The 15,302-nt window shown below is 41.9% G+C and overlaps 1 protein-coding gene across 5 annotated transcripts in view; it reads left to right on the top strand.

Moving 5' to 3' along the window:
• Positions 1-15,302, top strand: part of LOC145347622 (rho GTPase-activating protein 29-like) — a 115,464-nt gene that overhangs the window by 26,854 nt on the left and 73,308 nt on the right. The window contains exon 1 of one of the 5 annotated variants that reach the window (XM_080195261.1): positions 12,845-12,874. The exons of the other annotated variants lie outside the window; for them this stretch is intronic. Within the exon in view, the coding sequence (XP_080051387.1) occupies positions 12,868-12,874 (7 nt within the window). The 5' untranslated portion in view covers positions 12,845-12,867. Of the gene's footprint in view, positions 1-12,844; positions 12,875-15,302 lie in introns of those variants that run through there. 5 annotated transcript variants of the gene reach the window in all.

Below are 15,302 nucleotides of genomic sequence, written 5' to 3'. Positions count from 1 at the left end.
GCCCCTGATGTTGCGCCAACCAATGAAACCAATCTAATGACCCTCTAACCTAAACTATTCCAATGTTATCCATATGCCTATCCACTGACCATTTGAATGCCCTTAAGGTTGGCGAGTCCACAACTGCTGCAGGCAGGGCATTCCATGCCCTTACTACCCTCTGAGTAAAGAACCTACCTCTGACATCTGTCCTAAAATTACCACCCCTTAATTTAAAGCTATGCCCCCTCGTGTCAGCCATATTAGCTGTAAAGACTTACATTCTAACAGTATTCTGTAAACTGAGTGTGTGCCTTTTATATGCCCTGTTTGTGATCAGAACTCCCCACTCACCTGACGAAGGAACAGCCCCAAAAGCTAGTGGCGTTTGCTACCAAATAAACCTGTTGTGAGACTTCTTACTGTGTTTTAATTGGAGCAGAGAAGACTGAGGGGGTGTAAGAGGGGATTAAGATGTACAAGAATGAGGGGCATGGACTCTGGATAGGAGCAGCTGTTCCCCTTAGTTGAAGGGTCAGTCACAAGGGGGCATAGGTTCAAAGTGAGGGACAGGAGGTTTTGGGGAAATGTGAGGAAAAACGTTTTTACCCACACGGTGGTGAATGTGCTTCTTAGGAGGGTGGGAGAGGAGGGTTGCCTCACATCCTTTTAAAAAAAGTACTTGGATGAGCACGTGGCATGTCATAACATTCAAGGCTGTGGGCCAAGTGCTGGTAAATATGATTAAATGGGAGGTCAAGTGTCTCTTGCATGTTGGTACAAAATCGGTGGGCTGAAGAATCTCTTGTGCACTGTACGATTCTGAGAACGAAGTTTGAAATTGAGCCACATGGGAAATTGGGCAAGGTGACAAAACATGTTTAGAGAGAGATTTGAAGGAATGGCTTAAAAGAAAGGGAGGGGATGGAGAGTATTAGACAGTAAATTCCAGAAATGTCTATCTAACAGAATAATTGATATGAAATGTGGTTATGTTTAAATTTTATATTTAACAATGCCATAATCGGAAAAGGCAAACATGGTGAAAGGTTTCATACAATAGTGTAATTGATTTGTTAAGAATGCTGTTCGCATGTTGTAAATGAGTACTAATGCAATCAGAACTCCCACTACCATTTGCATTTAGTGAATCTGGGCTAAATATTCCTGCAGTAACAACGTTTAAGTGGTATCTGGCTGTGTAAAGAGTGGCAATTAAAATTAGAACAATTTAATGTTGAGATTTCAAGGTTTTCTAACAAGCCCAAAAACTTAACACACAAAAATGGCTACCATGTTATTTGTCTGAACTTGATAAATGACCAGACTCTGTATATAATGTTAGAAAAGTTTCTAATCCACCTGCTGTATGAAGGCATGTAAAATTGTCGGCTACAACGCACCCTCCCCTGATGAGCTCAATGCATTCTACGCCTGTTTTGAGCAAAGGTCAGCAAGAGGTTGCCTTCCACCCTGGAAGTCTGGGACGAACCTGGACCTGAAGTCACCATTGCAGACGTCAAAGCAGCCTTCTCACAGGTCAACCCATGGAAAGCAACCGGCCCAGATGGGGTACCCAGATGAGCACTCAGATATTGCGTGGATCGGTTGGCAGGGTTATTCGCAGACATCTTCAGCCTATCTTTACAACAATCTGAAGTCCATATCTGCTTCAGGAAGATGACAGTCATCCCAGTACCAAAGAAAAGCAAAGCAGTGTGCCTTAATGATTATTGTCCGGTGGCTCTGACATCCATCGTCATTGGAGTGCTTCAAAAGGTTAGTCATGGCATGAATCAATTCCAGCCTCCCGAACTGCTTGGATCATTACAGTTCACCTACCGCTGCAACAGGTCCACAGCAGATGCCATCTACCTGACTGCAGTCAACCCTGGAACATCAAGACAACAAAGATACCTATGTCAGACTCCTGTTTATTGATTACAGCTCAGCCTTCAACAGCATTATTAGTATGAAACTCATCTCCAAACTCCACGGCCTGGGCCTTGGCTCCTCCCTCTGACTGGATCCTGAACTTCCTAACCACAGATCACAATCAGTAAAGATAGGAAATAACACCACCTCCGCAATCATTCTCAACAGTGGTGCCCATAAGGCTCTGTTCTCAGCTCCCTACTATGCTCCTTATACATCCATGACTGTGTGGCCAAATTCTCCTCCAACATGATTTTCAGGCTTGCTGATGACACCACCGTAGTGGGTCATATCTCAAACAACGACAAGATAGAGTACAGGAATGTGATAGAGAATCTAGTGAACTGGTGCAACAACAACAATCTCTCCCTCAATGTCAACAAAATGAAAGAGATTGTCATCGACTTCAAGAAGCATAGTGGAGACCATATCCCCGTCTACATAAATAGGGACGAAGTAGAAAGGATCGGGCATCCAGATCACCACAAACCTGTCCTGGTCTCTCTCTCTCTCTCTCTCTCTCTCTCTCTCTCTCTCTCTCTCTCTCTCTCTCTCTCTCTCTCTCTCTCTTTTCCCCCCCCCCCCCATGCTGCCATTATAGTTAAGAAAGCCCACCAATGCTTCTACTTTCTCAGAAGACTAAGGAAATTTTGCACATCAGCCATGACTCTCTCCAAATTTTACAGATGCACCATAGAAAGCATTCTTTCTGGTTATATCATAACTTGGTATGGCGCCTGCTCTGCCCAAGACTGCAAGAAACTACAAAAGGTCCATCGTGCAGACTAGCCTCCCATCCATTGACTCTGTCTACACTTCCTGCTGCCTTAACAAAGCAGCCAGCATAACTAATGACCCCACGCACCCTGGACATACTCTTTTCCACTTTCCGTAAGGAAAATGATACAGAAGTTTCAGTCACATAACAACCAAGAACATCATCTTCCCTGCTGCCATCAGACTTTTGAATGGACCTACCTCGCATTAAGTTGATCTTTCTCTACACCCTATCTGTGATTGTAATACTATATTCTGCACTCTCTCATTTCCTTCTCTATGAATGGCATGCTTTGTCTATGTTTTGCTCAATTGTATACTAATACATGTGACAATAATCAATAATAAATCAAATGGAATTAGTAAATTATTCGGTCATGTTATTATTCAACTTCTTTTCTCAACTGGAAGGGCACAAATATCCTGGCTGGGAGTTTTGCTAGAGTGTTTCAGCAGGGTTTAAACTAGTGTGGCAGGGGGTTGGGGATCAAAACAGTAGGTCAGTAAGCACTGAGGCTGGGGTCGAGCTGGGGGCCAGAGCAAGGCTAGCTAAGAAGGGCATTCTGGAGGAGGATGCCTGAGTGGGCCTGGAGGTCTGGTCTGCATCTGCTTGAATGTGAGGAGCGTAACGGGTAAGACAGATGAACTTTTAGGGCCTTAATGCGGAATTTGGATGTGGTTGCAGTGACGGAGACTTGGTTTAAAAAAAGGACAGGACTGGCTGCTGAATATTCCAGGCTATAAGTGTTTTAGGTGAGACAGAGGAGGGGCTAAAAGAGGTGGGGGAGTAGTGATATTAGTTAGAGAGCATATTACAGCGGTGCAGAAGGTGGACAATTTAGAGGGGTCATGTAATGAGTTGCTGTGGGTGGAGCTCAAACAGGAAGGATGCAATTACTATGCTGGGGGTATACTACAGGCCACCCAACAGCCCACGGGAAGTGGAGGAATGGATATTAAAGGAGAAAAAATAGCATTTTTGTAGTAGGAGACTTTAATTTTCCTGGTATAGACTGGAAAGTGCTTAGGGCTGGCGGTCTGGATGGGGAAGAATTTGTAAAATGAGTACTGGAAGGTTCTTTGGAACAGTATGTAGACAGCCCAACTGGAGAGGGGGTTGTACTGGACCTAGTTCTGGAAAATGAGCCCGGTCAGGTCATCAAACTTCTGGTAGTGGAACATGTGGCAAATAGTGACCACAATTCTGTTAACTTTAGGATAGTTATGGACAAGGATGAGTGTTGTCCTACGGGTAGGGTGCTAAATTGGGGGAAGGCTAACTATAGCCGGATTATGATGTGGAGATGCCGGCGTTGGACTGGGGTAAACACAGTAAGAAGTCTGACAACACCAGGTTTAAGTTCAACCGATTTTATTTGATAGTAGACTCGCAAGCTTTCGAGGTTTCCCTCTTCGTCAGGTGAACTCTCCAGTCATCTGACGAAGAGGGAAACCTCAAGCTTTGAGTCTACTATCAAATAAATCAGTTGGACTTAAACCTGGTGTTGTCAGATTTATTACTGTGTATAGCCAGATTAGGCAGGAATTAGTGGCCGTTGATTGGGAGAGGCTCTTCAAGGGATGTCCATGTCTGGCATGTGGGAGTCTTTTAAGGAACAGTTAAGACTTCAGGACAGGCATGTGCCTGTAAAAAGGAAGGATAGGAAAGGTAGGATTCGAGAGCTGTGGATAACCAGGGAAATTGAGGATCTGATCAAAAAGAAAAGAGAGGAGTACGTTAGGTCCAGGCAGCCAAAAACAGAGCCCTAGAGGAATACAGAGAAAGTAGGAAAGAACTGAAACGGGGAGTTAGAAGGGCAAAAAGAGGTCATGAAATGTTCTTGGCAGACAGGATTAAGGAGAATGCAAAGGCATTTTATTCATATGTTAGGAACAAAAGAGTTGTCAGGGAAGAAAATCGGACCTCTCAGAGACAAAGGAGGGGAATTGTGCTTAGAACCCAAGGGAATAGGGGAGATCCTAAATGAATACTTTGCATCAGTATTCACAAAGGAGAGGGACATGTTGACTGGGAGTGTCTCGGAGGGAGCTGTTGACCTGTTAGACAATATCTCCATTACAAGGTTAGGTTTTTTAGGGAACATTAAAACGGACAATTCCCCAAGGCCTGATGGCATCTATCCTAGACTGCTCAGGGAAACAAGAATTGAAATTGCTGGGCCTCTGATGGAAATCTTTGTCTCTTCACGGGACACAGGTGGCGTCCCTGAGGATTGGAGGATAGCAAATGTGGTACCGTTATTTAAGAGGGTAGTAGGAATAACCTGGGTAATTATAGGCCGGTGAGCTTGACGTCCGTGGTGAGGAAGTTGTTGGAGAGGATTCTTAGAGATGGGATGTATGCACATTTAGAACGGAACAATCTCATTAGTGACAAACAGCATGGCTTTGTAAGAGAGAGGTTGTGCCTTACAAATTTGGTGGAGTTTTTTGAGGAGGTGACAAAAACGGTTGATGAAGGAAGGGCCTTGGATATCGTCTATATGGATTTCAATAAGGCGTTTGACGAAGTCCCTCATGGCAGGTTGCTTAAGAAGGTTAAGGCTCATGGGATACAAGGAGAGGTGGCGAGATGGGTAGAGAACTGGCTTGGCCACAGGAGACAGAGGGTAACAGTCAAAGGGTCTTTTTTGGCTGGAGGTCTGTGACCAGTGGTGTTCCACAGGGCTCTGTGCTGGCACCTTTGCTATTTGTGATATATATAAATGATCTGGACGAAGGTGTAACTAGTGTTATCAGCAAGTTTGCGGATGACATGAAGATAGCTGGACTTGCGGATAGCTATGAACGTTGTCAGACAATACAGCAGAATATGTGGAACTGAGCCACGACAGATCAGCCATGATCTTATTGAATGGCGGGGCAGGCTCGAAGGGCTAGATGGTCTACTCCTGCTCCTATTTCTTATGTTCTTATGTATAGGCTGGAAAATTGGGCAGAGAAATGGCAGATGGAATTTAATCCAGATAAATGTGAGGTGATGAATTTTGGAAGAACTAATGTTGTGGGGAGTTATACAATAAATGGCAGGGCCATCAAGAGTATAGAAACACAGAGGGACCTAGGTATGCAAGTCCACAAATCCTTGAAGATGGGAACACAGGTGGAGAAGGTGTTGAAGGCATATGGTATGCTTGCCATCTCTCATCATCTCTCATTGAGACGTATAAGATGATGAATGGGATGGATAGGATAGAGGTGGAGAGACTCTTCCCTCTCAGAAAGGATAATAGGACTAGGGGGCACAGCCTCAAGATAAAGGGAGGGCGGTTTAGAACGGAGTTGAGGAGGAACTTCTTCACTCAAAGGGTGGTGAATCTCTGGAATTCTCTGCCCGTTGAAATGGTGGAGGCTACCTCGCTAAATATTTTTAAGATGCGGGTTGATGGGTTTTTGATAAGAGAGGGGATTTAAGGGTTATGGGGAGAGGGTGGGAATGTGGAACTGAGCCACGACAGATCAGCCATGATCTTATTGAGCGGCGGGGTGGGCTCGAAGGGCTAGATGGCCTACTCCTGCTCCTATTTCTTATGTTCTTGCCTTTATAGGATGGGGTATAGAGTATAAAAGCTGGAGTCTGATGTTGCAGCTGTGTAGAACGCTGGTTAGGCCACATTTGGAGTACTGCGTCCAGTTCTGGCCACCGCACTACCAGAAGGATGTGGAGGCTTTAGAGAGTGTGCAGAGAAGGTTTGCTAGGATGTTGCCTGGTATGGAGCGTCTTAGCTATGAGGAGAGATTGGGTAGACAGGAGTCTTTCTCCCTGGAAAGACGGAGAATGAGGGGAGACCTAATAGAGGTGTACAGAATTATGAAGGGTATAGATAGGGTGAATAGTGGGAAGCTTTTTCCCAGGTCGGAGGTGACGATCACGAGGGGTCATGGGCTCAAGGTGAGAGGGGTGAGATATAACTCAGATATCAGAGGGACATTTTTTATGCAGAGTGGTGGGGGCTTGGAATGCACTGCGAAGTAGGGTGGTGGAGGCAGACATGCTGGCATCGTTTAAGACTTACCTGGATGGTCACATGAGCAGACTGGGAATAGAGGGATACAAATGAATGGTCTGGTTGGACCAATGAGCGGCACAGGCTTGGAGGGCTGAAGGGCCTGTTTCCTGTGCTGTACTGTTCTTCGTTCTCCCCCACTCTCTCTCCTTCTCCATCCATTTTCTGTGCTTTCCCCAAACATTGTTCTCCTCCCTCAAACATTGCAATAACTACAAAAATGCTGAATTGTCAAGTACTTTAGGAAGTTCTAAGGTTGTGAAAGGTGCTATATAAATGGAAGTCTTTTGTTCAGTCTTGTCTCACTTTCTCCATATGGTTCTAGTTGTGGATGATTGATATGATCCAATAGATGTCAGGAAAGTAACCTCAACTTTGTTTTGCTGAATTCTAGGTCACACTGTTTAGGATCATGGATCAGTCCAAAATTGTTATTTAGCACCTAACTTTGTAAAAGATCATCCTCTTTATTGAATTGAGTTTTTATAACTGTTACTTAAGTGACCCATGTAAATAACTGGATGAGAGAGATGGGAAGAGGTTTTTTTCCAGGCTTTGCTTGATGGATTATAAATATTCATAATGTTACAATAACTGACATGCATGATGTCACATTGATTAGCTGATAAGCCTCATGGTCTGCCTGAAATGATTATGGACATAAATAACGAACTGTGTAAGATACCAAAATAAATCAATCATTACTGCAATAAAGTTCTCCATTTCTGCCCTTATTTTGGGCCTCACACCTAAATGTCCTTTGCATGCAGCAGTTCATCAATATGCGTAGGGTACTACACATAGTGCATCATAAAGTTAAATTACTCAAGATAGGTTTGTCTCGAACATGGTGAGTGCCATTATTACAAAACAGCAAATCCTTCGTAAGCAAACCTGAGGGCGGGGGGGGGGGGGTGGTGTGTGTGTGTGTGTGTGTGTGTGTGTGTGTGTAAAACATAGAATTGAAATTTTAAGTTGCTTTAATATTCTACATCCAGTCAAAAACTTACAAAATCTAAACTGATCAGACCAGTTTTATTTCATTATGAACTCTGTATATACCCATACAAGCTCTACTAACATCTTAGCTGAAGTTGTACACATTTCTGAAGTGTCAGATGCAGACAGACAGTTAATTATACCAGCAGATTTACTGCCAGTTCTTTCATATGTGTTTTTATTGAAACAGCAACTTTTTAATTGGAAAACAACAGGTAACTTATTTATAAACTATGCTGGCTGACAACTAATGAAGACTGACGATATTGCCATAGCATAGCATATGACTCCAGAGGTCTTGGTGTGCCACTGGTATGGATGCTTCTACAAAATACAATAACATACTGACTCGGTATGTGTTTGAAGAAGGTAGAATTGAATAGCTGGCCTGTACTAGACTTTTAGAATTTGTAAGAACAAACTATCTATTAATAAGAATTAAATGTGTGAAGATAAAGAAAGAACTTGCATTCATATAGTGCATTTCACAAGCTCGATTTCTGAAAGCACTTCACAGTTAATGAAGTATTTTTGAAAATAGTCGCTGCTGTAATGTGAAGAAAAATGACTTGTACCTAGACTGTCTTCATTATCCAGGCAACACTCTCAAAAGCGTTGAAAGTTTTCGCATAAAAGGACGTTATTCAGCCATTCTTGCTGCATTATTTTAGATGGTCTAATTTTCTTGCAATTTTTTTTGCCCTTACTCTTTTATACATTAGAGTAATTTTTCAGTTCTTCCTGAAGTTATAATTGATTTCAGCAGATGTCATTTGTAGTGAAATATTCAACATTCTGATAAGTGTGCATAAGCATTTTTCTTATTTCAGTTATGACATTTTTCTTCAGACCGTGGTGCTCTATCTTCAATTTATCTACCAGTTGTCTCTTGTTTACCTTGTTAATTCCTTCTGTCAATTTGGGCAAGTCTATCAATCCCATATCCCCCTTGATTCATTTTGAATAATGCAGTCCTAGTTATTTTCGCCTTTTCTTGACAATTCAGAACCCTCATGGCTAGTGTTCTTCTGATGGTCTGCATGGCATGTAGCCCAGCAAGGAGTAAAGTCCACTTTCTAGAGGTTTAAAGCTAATGTGCATACTTTTTTCATAAACTGGTTGCTGTTGTCTTTAATTATTAAACACTTCCTGAAAGAAGATTTGGTCTTGCTTTGGCAGTCATAGCCAGATATAGGCGCTTTTTCACAGGACGCAGGCTAACATGCCGACAGCCAAGAGCTAATGCTACTTTGAGGCTTGAGGGTAAGGTTAGTGTAGAGGCTTTGTACGTATCAGAAATAATTTCTGAAGTAGCAAGCTTGTGATGTTTTACTATAATTACCTCCAGTTTAAACCACATACCTGTTAATTCAGTGAACTTAGTCTCCTGTTGCAAGTTGAACTTGAATTCAATCCATCGGTGTTTCTGAAAAACACGTCTTTTCTGAATTGACCTTTTACTAACGTAAAATGCATTGAGCAAAAATGTACAGTATCATAGTTATTATTTTACTGGACTAGCAATCTGAAATCCTGTACCAGTAACCTAGAGTTGTGAATTCCAATCTCACAACAGTTTGAGCATTTAAAGTTCAATAATTTAAATAAATAAATCTGGAATTAAAAACTAGTATCAGTAATATTGACTATGAAGTTACTGGATTGCCATTAAAAACCCATCCATTTCCAGAAAAAGAATCTGCCAATGCTACTAGATCTGGCCATCATTTGACTCTAGATCTGCAATAATATGATTGACCTTACATGTCCTCATAAATGACCTAGCAAGCCACTCCATTGTATCAAAATGACTGCAATCCTTCGATCTATGATCACAAGGAGGTCGTTTGGCTCACTGTGCCTATGCTGACCCTCTGAAGGAGCATTTAACCTCAAGCTATTTCCCTGCCTCCCTGTGGCCTTGCACATGCTTTTCAAATAATAAGCCAATTCCCTCTTGAACGTCTGGAATAAATCTGCCTCCACCACTCTTAGTGCAGTCCAGATTCTAGCCATTTGCTGCATGAAAACATTTTCTTCATGTTGCCCATGCTTCCTTTGCCAATTACCTTAAATCTGTGCCCTCTTGTTCTTGATCCTCCCACAATTTGAGCAATTTTTCCCTATCTACTCTGTCCTAACCTTTCAAGATTTTGAACACTTCTGCCAAGTCTTCTCTGAGCCTTCTCCAAGGGTAACAGTACAACTTCTCCAATCTATATGTAGATGAAGTTCCTCATCCTGGAACCATTTTTGTAAATCTTTTCTTCCCCCTCTCTAATGTCTTCACCTTCCTAAAGTATGGCAGCCAGAATTGGATGCAATTGCCCAATTAAGGCTGAACCAGCATTATGCAAGTTTAATGTAACTTCCTTGCTTTTGTGCTCAGTGCTGAACGCTTTATTAACCAATCTTTCAACCTTTCATGCCAGCTTCAATGATTTATGCACATATACATCTAAATTCTTCTGCTCCTGCAAACTTTAGAGCAATATCCTTTTATATTGCCTTTCAGTGTGCTTCCTACCAATATGAATCATTTCACACTACCCTGCATCAAATTTCATCTGCCACTTGTCAGCCTATTCTGCTAACCTGTGCACTTTTGAATTTCTACACTATCCTTTGGTATATTACCATAGTTTACAATGCTTCCAAATTTTGTATCTTCTGCACCTTTTAAAATTGTACCCAGCACACTAAAGTCTGGGTCGTCAGAAGAGCAGGGGTCCTCGCACCAATCCTTGAGGAACTTCATCACGAACTTTCCTCTGGAAAGCATTCATTTACAGCTAACAGAATAGTGGTTACTCAGCCAATTTTGTATCCATAGTTCTACTGGCGTTTTTAGTTCTTGAGCTCTAACTTTGATCGCAGGTCTATTGTGCAGCACTTTTGTCAATTGATGTTTGGAAGTCCACATGGGAGGAAGTAGTGCAGCGGTATTTTCACTGGATTAGTAGTCCAAAGATCTGGGGACCCAGGTTTGAATTCCGCTAAGGCAGTTGGTGAAATTTGGTTCCATAGTCATCATTTGAATTCATCGTTGATTAGTGAACTGGATGCGTTTTACAACAATGACCTTTAGGGAAGGAAATCTGCCATCCTTACCTGGTCTGGCCTACATGTGACTCCAGAGCAACAGCAATGTGGTTGACTCTTGAATGTCTTCTGAAATGGAGGGCAGTTAGGGACAAACTATGAATGCTGGGCCAGCCAATGATGCTCACATCTTGTAAGATTAATTTTTAAAAAACTATATTGACAGCATTACCCTTGTCAACTCTTTCTGATACCTCATCAAAGTTGTTTTCAACAAATCTGTGTGCTGGCTTTCCTTAATTAACCCATATTTGTTTAAACAACTTATTAATTTTGTCCAGAATAGTTTCCAGAAGTTTCCCCACCAGGGAGGTTTAACTGGCTGGCCTGTAGTTGCTGGTTTTTGGACAATGGTGTGTCATTTTGTATTTCTCCAGTTCTCTAGCACCACCCCCAATCTAAGGAAGACTGGAAAATTTACAGCCAATGCCCCTGCAATTTCCATTCTCACTTCTCAAACTATCTTTGGATGCATCTTATCAGGCATGGTGCCTTATTAACTTTTAGGTAGAAGAAGCCCACCCAATATCACATTATCAATTTTAAATCTATTAAGTACTCCCCTTTCACCATGACTTGCACAGCATCTTCCTTTGTAAAGACAGGTACAAAGGTATTAATTCACACCTTAGCCAGGCTCCCCTGCTTTCTTGCATGAATCCCTTTTTTTGGTCCCTAATTGGTCTTGCTCCTACTTTTGCTAGTTATTGGATTCCCTGTTGTGTTAACTGCCATCCCGGATTGGCTGCTTCAGTTCCCCTCTGAACCTTATATACAACGCAGTTCTCTGTTGTATTATTCACTTGTCTTCTGCCCTGTGCATGCTTTTTTCTTTTTATCCCCCATATCTTTTGTCATCCAGGGAGCTCAGGATTTGTTTGTTCTACTTTCTCACTTTGTGGGAATATACCTTGACTTTTCCCAAACCATCACTTCTTTACAGACAACCCATTGTTTAGTTATATTTTTACCTGCCGATCTTTGCCAAATTTCTGACCATCCATTTCCTGGACTCCGTAGAGCCTCTCCAGCACATGTGAGGCATTAGTCAGGAATGTGATGGAATACATTCCACCTGCTTGGATGAGTGCAGCTACAGCAACAGTCTAGAACAGTGCAATTCACTTGATCAACCACCTATTCATCACCTTAAGTAACTGCTTCCTGCACCACTGACACACACTGCAACGTATACCATTTACAGGATATACTGCAGCAACTTAGCAATTTGCTGAAGTTTCATCAACAGCAGTTTGCAAACCTGTGATCTGTGCCACCTAGAAGTACAGGATAGTTAATGGATGAGAACAGCATCACCTCCTAGTTCCTTACAACTCTCATAAATTTTGATTTGTTCATGTATTGTTATCCTGTCATAGTAATTAGATCAAAATTCAGCAACTCAATACCTAAAAGTCCTGTGGGAGAATCTTTCACCATGTAAGACTGCAAAAGTTCAGGAAGAAAGTTCTGGATGAGTATATGGGGTTTAATGAGATTGAGGGTTATAGATAGGTCTGTAGGTTGGTAGGTGATGTGGTCGGCGCAACTTGTGGGCCGAAGGGCCTGTTTGTGCTGTAGTGTTCTATGTTCTATGTTAAAGCTCACCACCACTTTCAGAAGGACATTTTGCAGTGGATAGTAAATAGTAATCCTACTAGCAATGCTGATATCTGAAGAATTAATTTTTTAAAATCTCCAGTTTAATTTTGTAAGCTATTGATAATAGGCAAAATGCCGTGACTTCTCCTTTAGCGGTTTTCTCGGTGGTGGTAGGAGGTGGTGCACTGTTCCTTGGTGGTGGATCTTCTGGCCCCACTGCTATCAGTGGGAATTCCAATTGAAGTCACCCCACACCATCCAGAAACCTGCAGAAGCAGGTGCACCACCATTGAGAATTCTGGCTAATGTTTGTGTTACAGTAAAATACTAAGGGTGGAATTTTCTAGCCATTCATGCTGGCAGAACTTTCTGGTCTTGCTGCAGTGAACAGAGATTTGGCTGCGTGAAAATTCTCGATCTTCGCTGCAGCGGCAGCAGAGTATGAATGACTGGTAAGTCGTTCCCTAGATCTTTTTCATGATGTTTGCTCCCTAGATCTTTTTCATGATATTTGCTTTCCTTCCTAAGTACTATGCTGCAGTAAAGGAAAATTTTAATGCTATTTATATTGGCTCCATAAACTTTAGGACAAGTACTTTCATAAAATATTTGAAGAATATTCGTTCTAGAGCAGGTGACCTGTTTCTGTGTTAAATTTTACACTGCTGCTGTGGTAAGTTATTGAAAAGTTTGGTCTGTCTGTTCCACTGCTCTACTCTTTCCTTATCCTGCACCTTTCTGATGGTGGTGGGGTGCCATGACTGCAGCATCTGAGTATCTTTGGAAAGCACTGCAATCCTGTGCACCCATATGCACAGTAAGAGTCTGCAGCTTAAGGGCCTTTGTCTCAAGAGTTCTGAGCTGGATTCTGAATCACGGATGTTGTGGCACATCAGTGACGGGGAGAGTTACCTGAACACTTCGTTCCAGCTGTTTCACCTCCTAAGATTAGTTGATCAATGGTCACAGCCAAGAGAGTGTGACTTCAAGTCAGGGAAGGTATGTGGAACCAGCATGTAGTGATGGAGGAGCTTCAGCCCCCTATTTTGTCCAACAGATATCTGAATGGATGAGGACTGCAAGTTGGATGAGCGGACAGACAATGGCATCATAGTTAATGATATCATACACTTGGGGGAAGCAAAGAGGAATATGGTAGAGATAGGAGACAGTATAGTCAGGGGAGGGGCATTGTTGTTTGCAGCTGTGGCTGGTAGATCAGAAAGTCTTTTTTGAGGAAGGATGTAGTGGCAGATCAGAGGAGGTTCACCAGATTCATTCAGTGATTGAAAGGGTTGACGTGTGAGGAGGGATTAAACAGCTTGGGCTCGTTCTTGTTGGAGTTTAGAAGGCTAAGAAGGGATCTGATTGAAGCATATAAAATTTTAACAGGGATTGATAAAGTAAAAGTAGATCAAGTGTTTCCTTTTATGAGGCAATTTTAAGAGGTCACACGTATAGGTTGAGAGGCAGTAGATTTTAAACTTGAAATGAGGAGAAACTACTACTTGCAGAGGATGGTGAATTTGTGGGACTCGCTGCCTCATAGCGAGGTATCTGAATCGTTGAATGGTTTCAAGAAGGAGGTAGGCATATTCTTAATAAAAAAAGGGATATGGGAAACAGGTAGCAAGGTGAATTTGAGACCAGAGAGAGATCAGCCATGATCTGATTGCATGGCAGAGCAACCTCAAAGGGCTGAATTTGCCTACTTCTGCTCCTAATTCCTATGTTCCTATGTTGTGTTGCCTATCCAGAGATGAGGACAATTCCTTGTAGAGGAACTGTGGGAAGAAAAAGATGCAGTTGCCATTGTACACATGGGAAGCAACAACATAGGTAGCACCAGAAATTACATTCTGCTAAGAGAATTTGTGGAGTAGGGACCAAATTAAAATGCAAAACATCAAAGGTAATCATTTCTGAATTGTTACCTGAGCCACATGCATATTGACGCAGGGTCACGTAGTTTAGAGAATTAAATGCTTGTTCACTGAGTGGTGTGGGAAGAAGGGGCTTTGATCTTTGATTCATGGAACAGTATCATCAGTACTCTGCTATTCTCTTGGGACGGGCTCCACTTGCTAACCTAGTCCAGTGCCAAATTTATAACCAGTGCTGTGGACATGTTTTTAAACTAATCGGGACGTGAAATGGGGTTAGGGAGGGTTTGGATGAAGACAGATTTAGAAATTCAAAGCGAGGTCAAAGCATCCAGAATGGTTCTGGAAGGGGCAGAGTGTTTTTAAGAATATTTGTACATTGACAAGTAAGGACATTGCAGGGAATAGAAGTTCAGTTGGAAATTATAGGTTCTTTATTTGAATGTGCAAAGCTTCTGCAATAAGATAGATGAACTAATGGCACAAATAGAGATAAATGATTTAGATTTAATTGCTAATACAGAAACATGGTTACATTGTGATCAAGGATGAATATTAAATATTCCTGAGTACACAATATTTCAAAAAGGCAAACAAATGCCAAAGGAGGAGGGATAGCCCTGATAGTAAAAGGTAACACAAGTACATTAATGAGAAAGGATCTTGCCTCAGAAGATCATAAAGTAGAATCAGTATGGTTAGAAATTTGGAATACCAAGAGTCAGAAAACATTGATGGGAGTAGTTTATAAGCTTCCTAACAGTAATTACATTATTGGATAAAAGCATTAAACTATTACTCACTGGAGTTTGTGACACAGGCAATGTAATAATTGTGAGAGACTTTAACTTTCATATACACTGGGACAATCAAATTGGCAAGAATGGTCTGGAAGGTGGGTTTGTGAAATGTTTTTGTGACAGTTTCTTGGAGACCAGAGAGGAACTAACGAGGGATTAAGAGGTTAAAGGTATCTTAAATCTAGTATTGTGTAATG

This window comes from Carcharhinus amblyrhynchos, chromosome 9 (genome assembly GCF_965287045.1).
Source record: "Carcharhinus amblyrhynchos chromosome 9, sCarAmb.v2.hapA, whole genome shotgun sequence".
Lineage (NCBI taxonomy): Eukaryota > Metazoa > Chordata > Chondrichthyes > Carcharhiniformes > Carcharhinidae > Carcharhinus > Carcharhinus amblyrhynchos.
The sequence above is the reverse complement of the archived record's forward strand: the minus strand, read 5'-3'. Positions and strand labels throughout refer to the sequence as shown.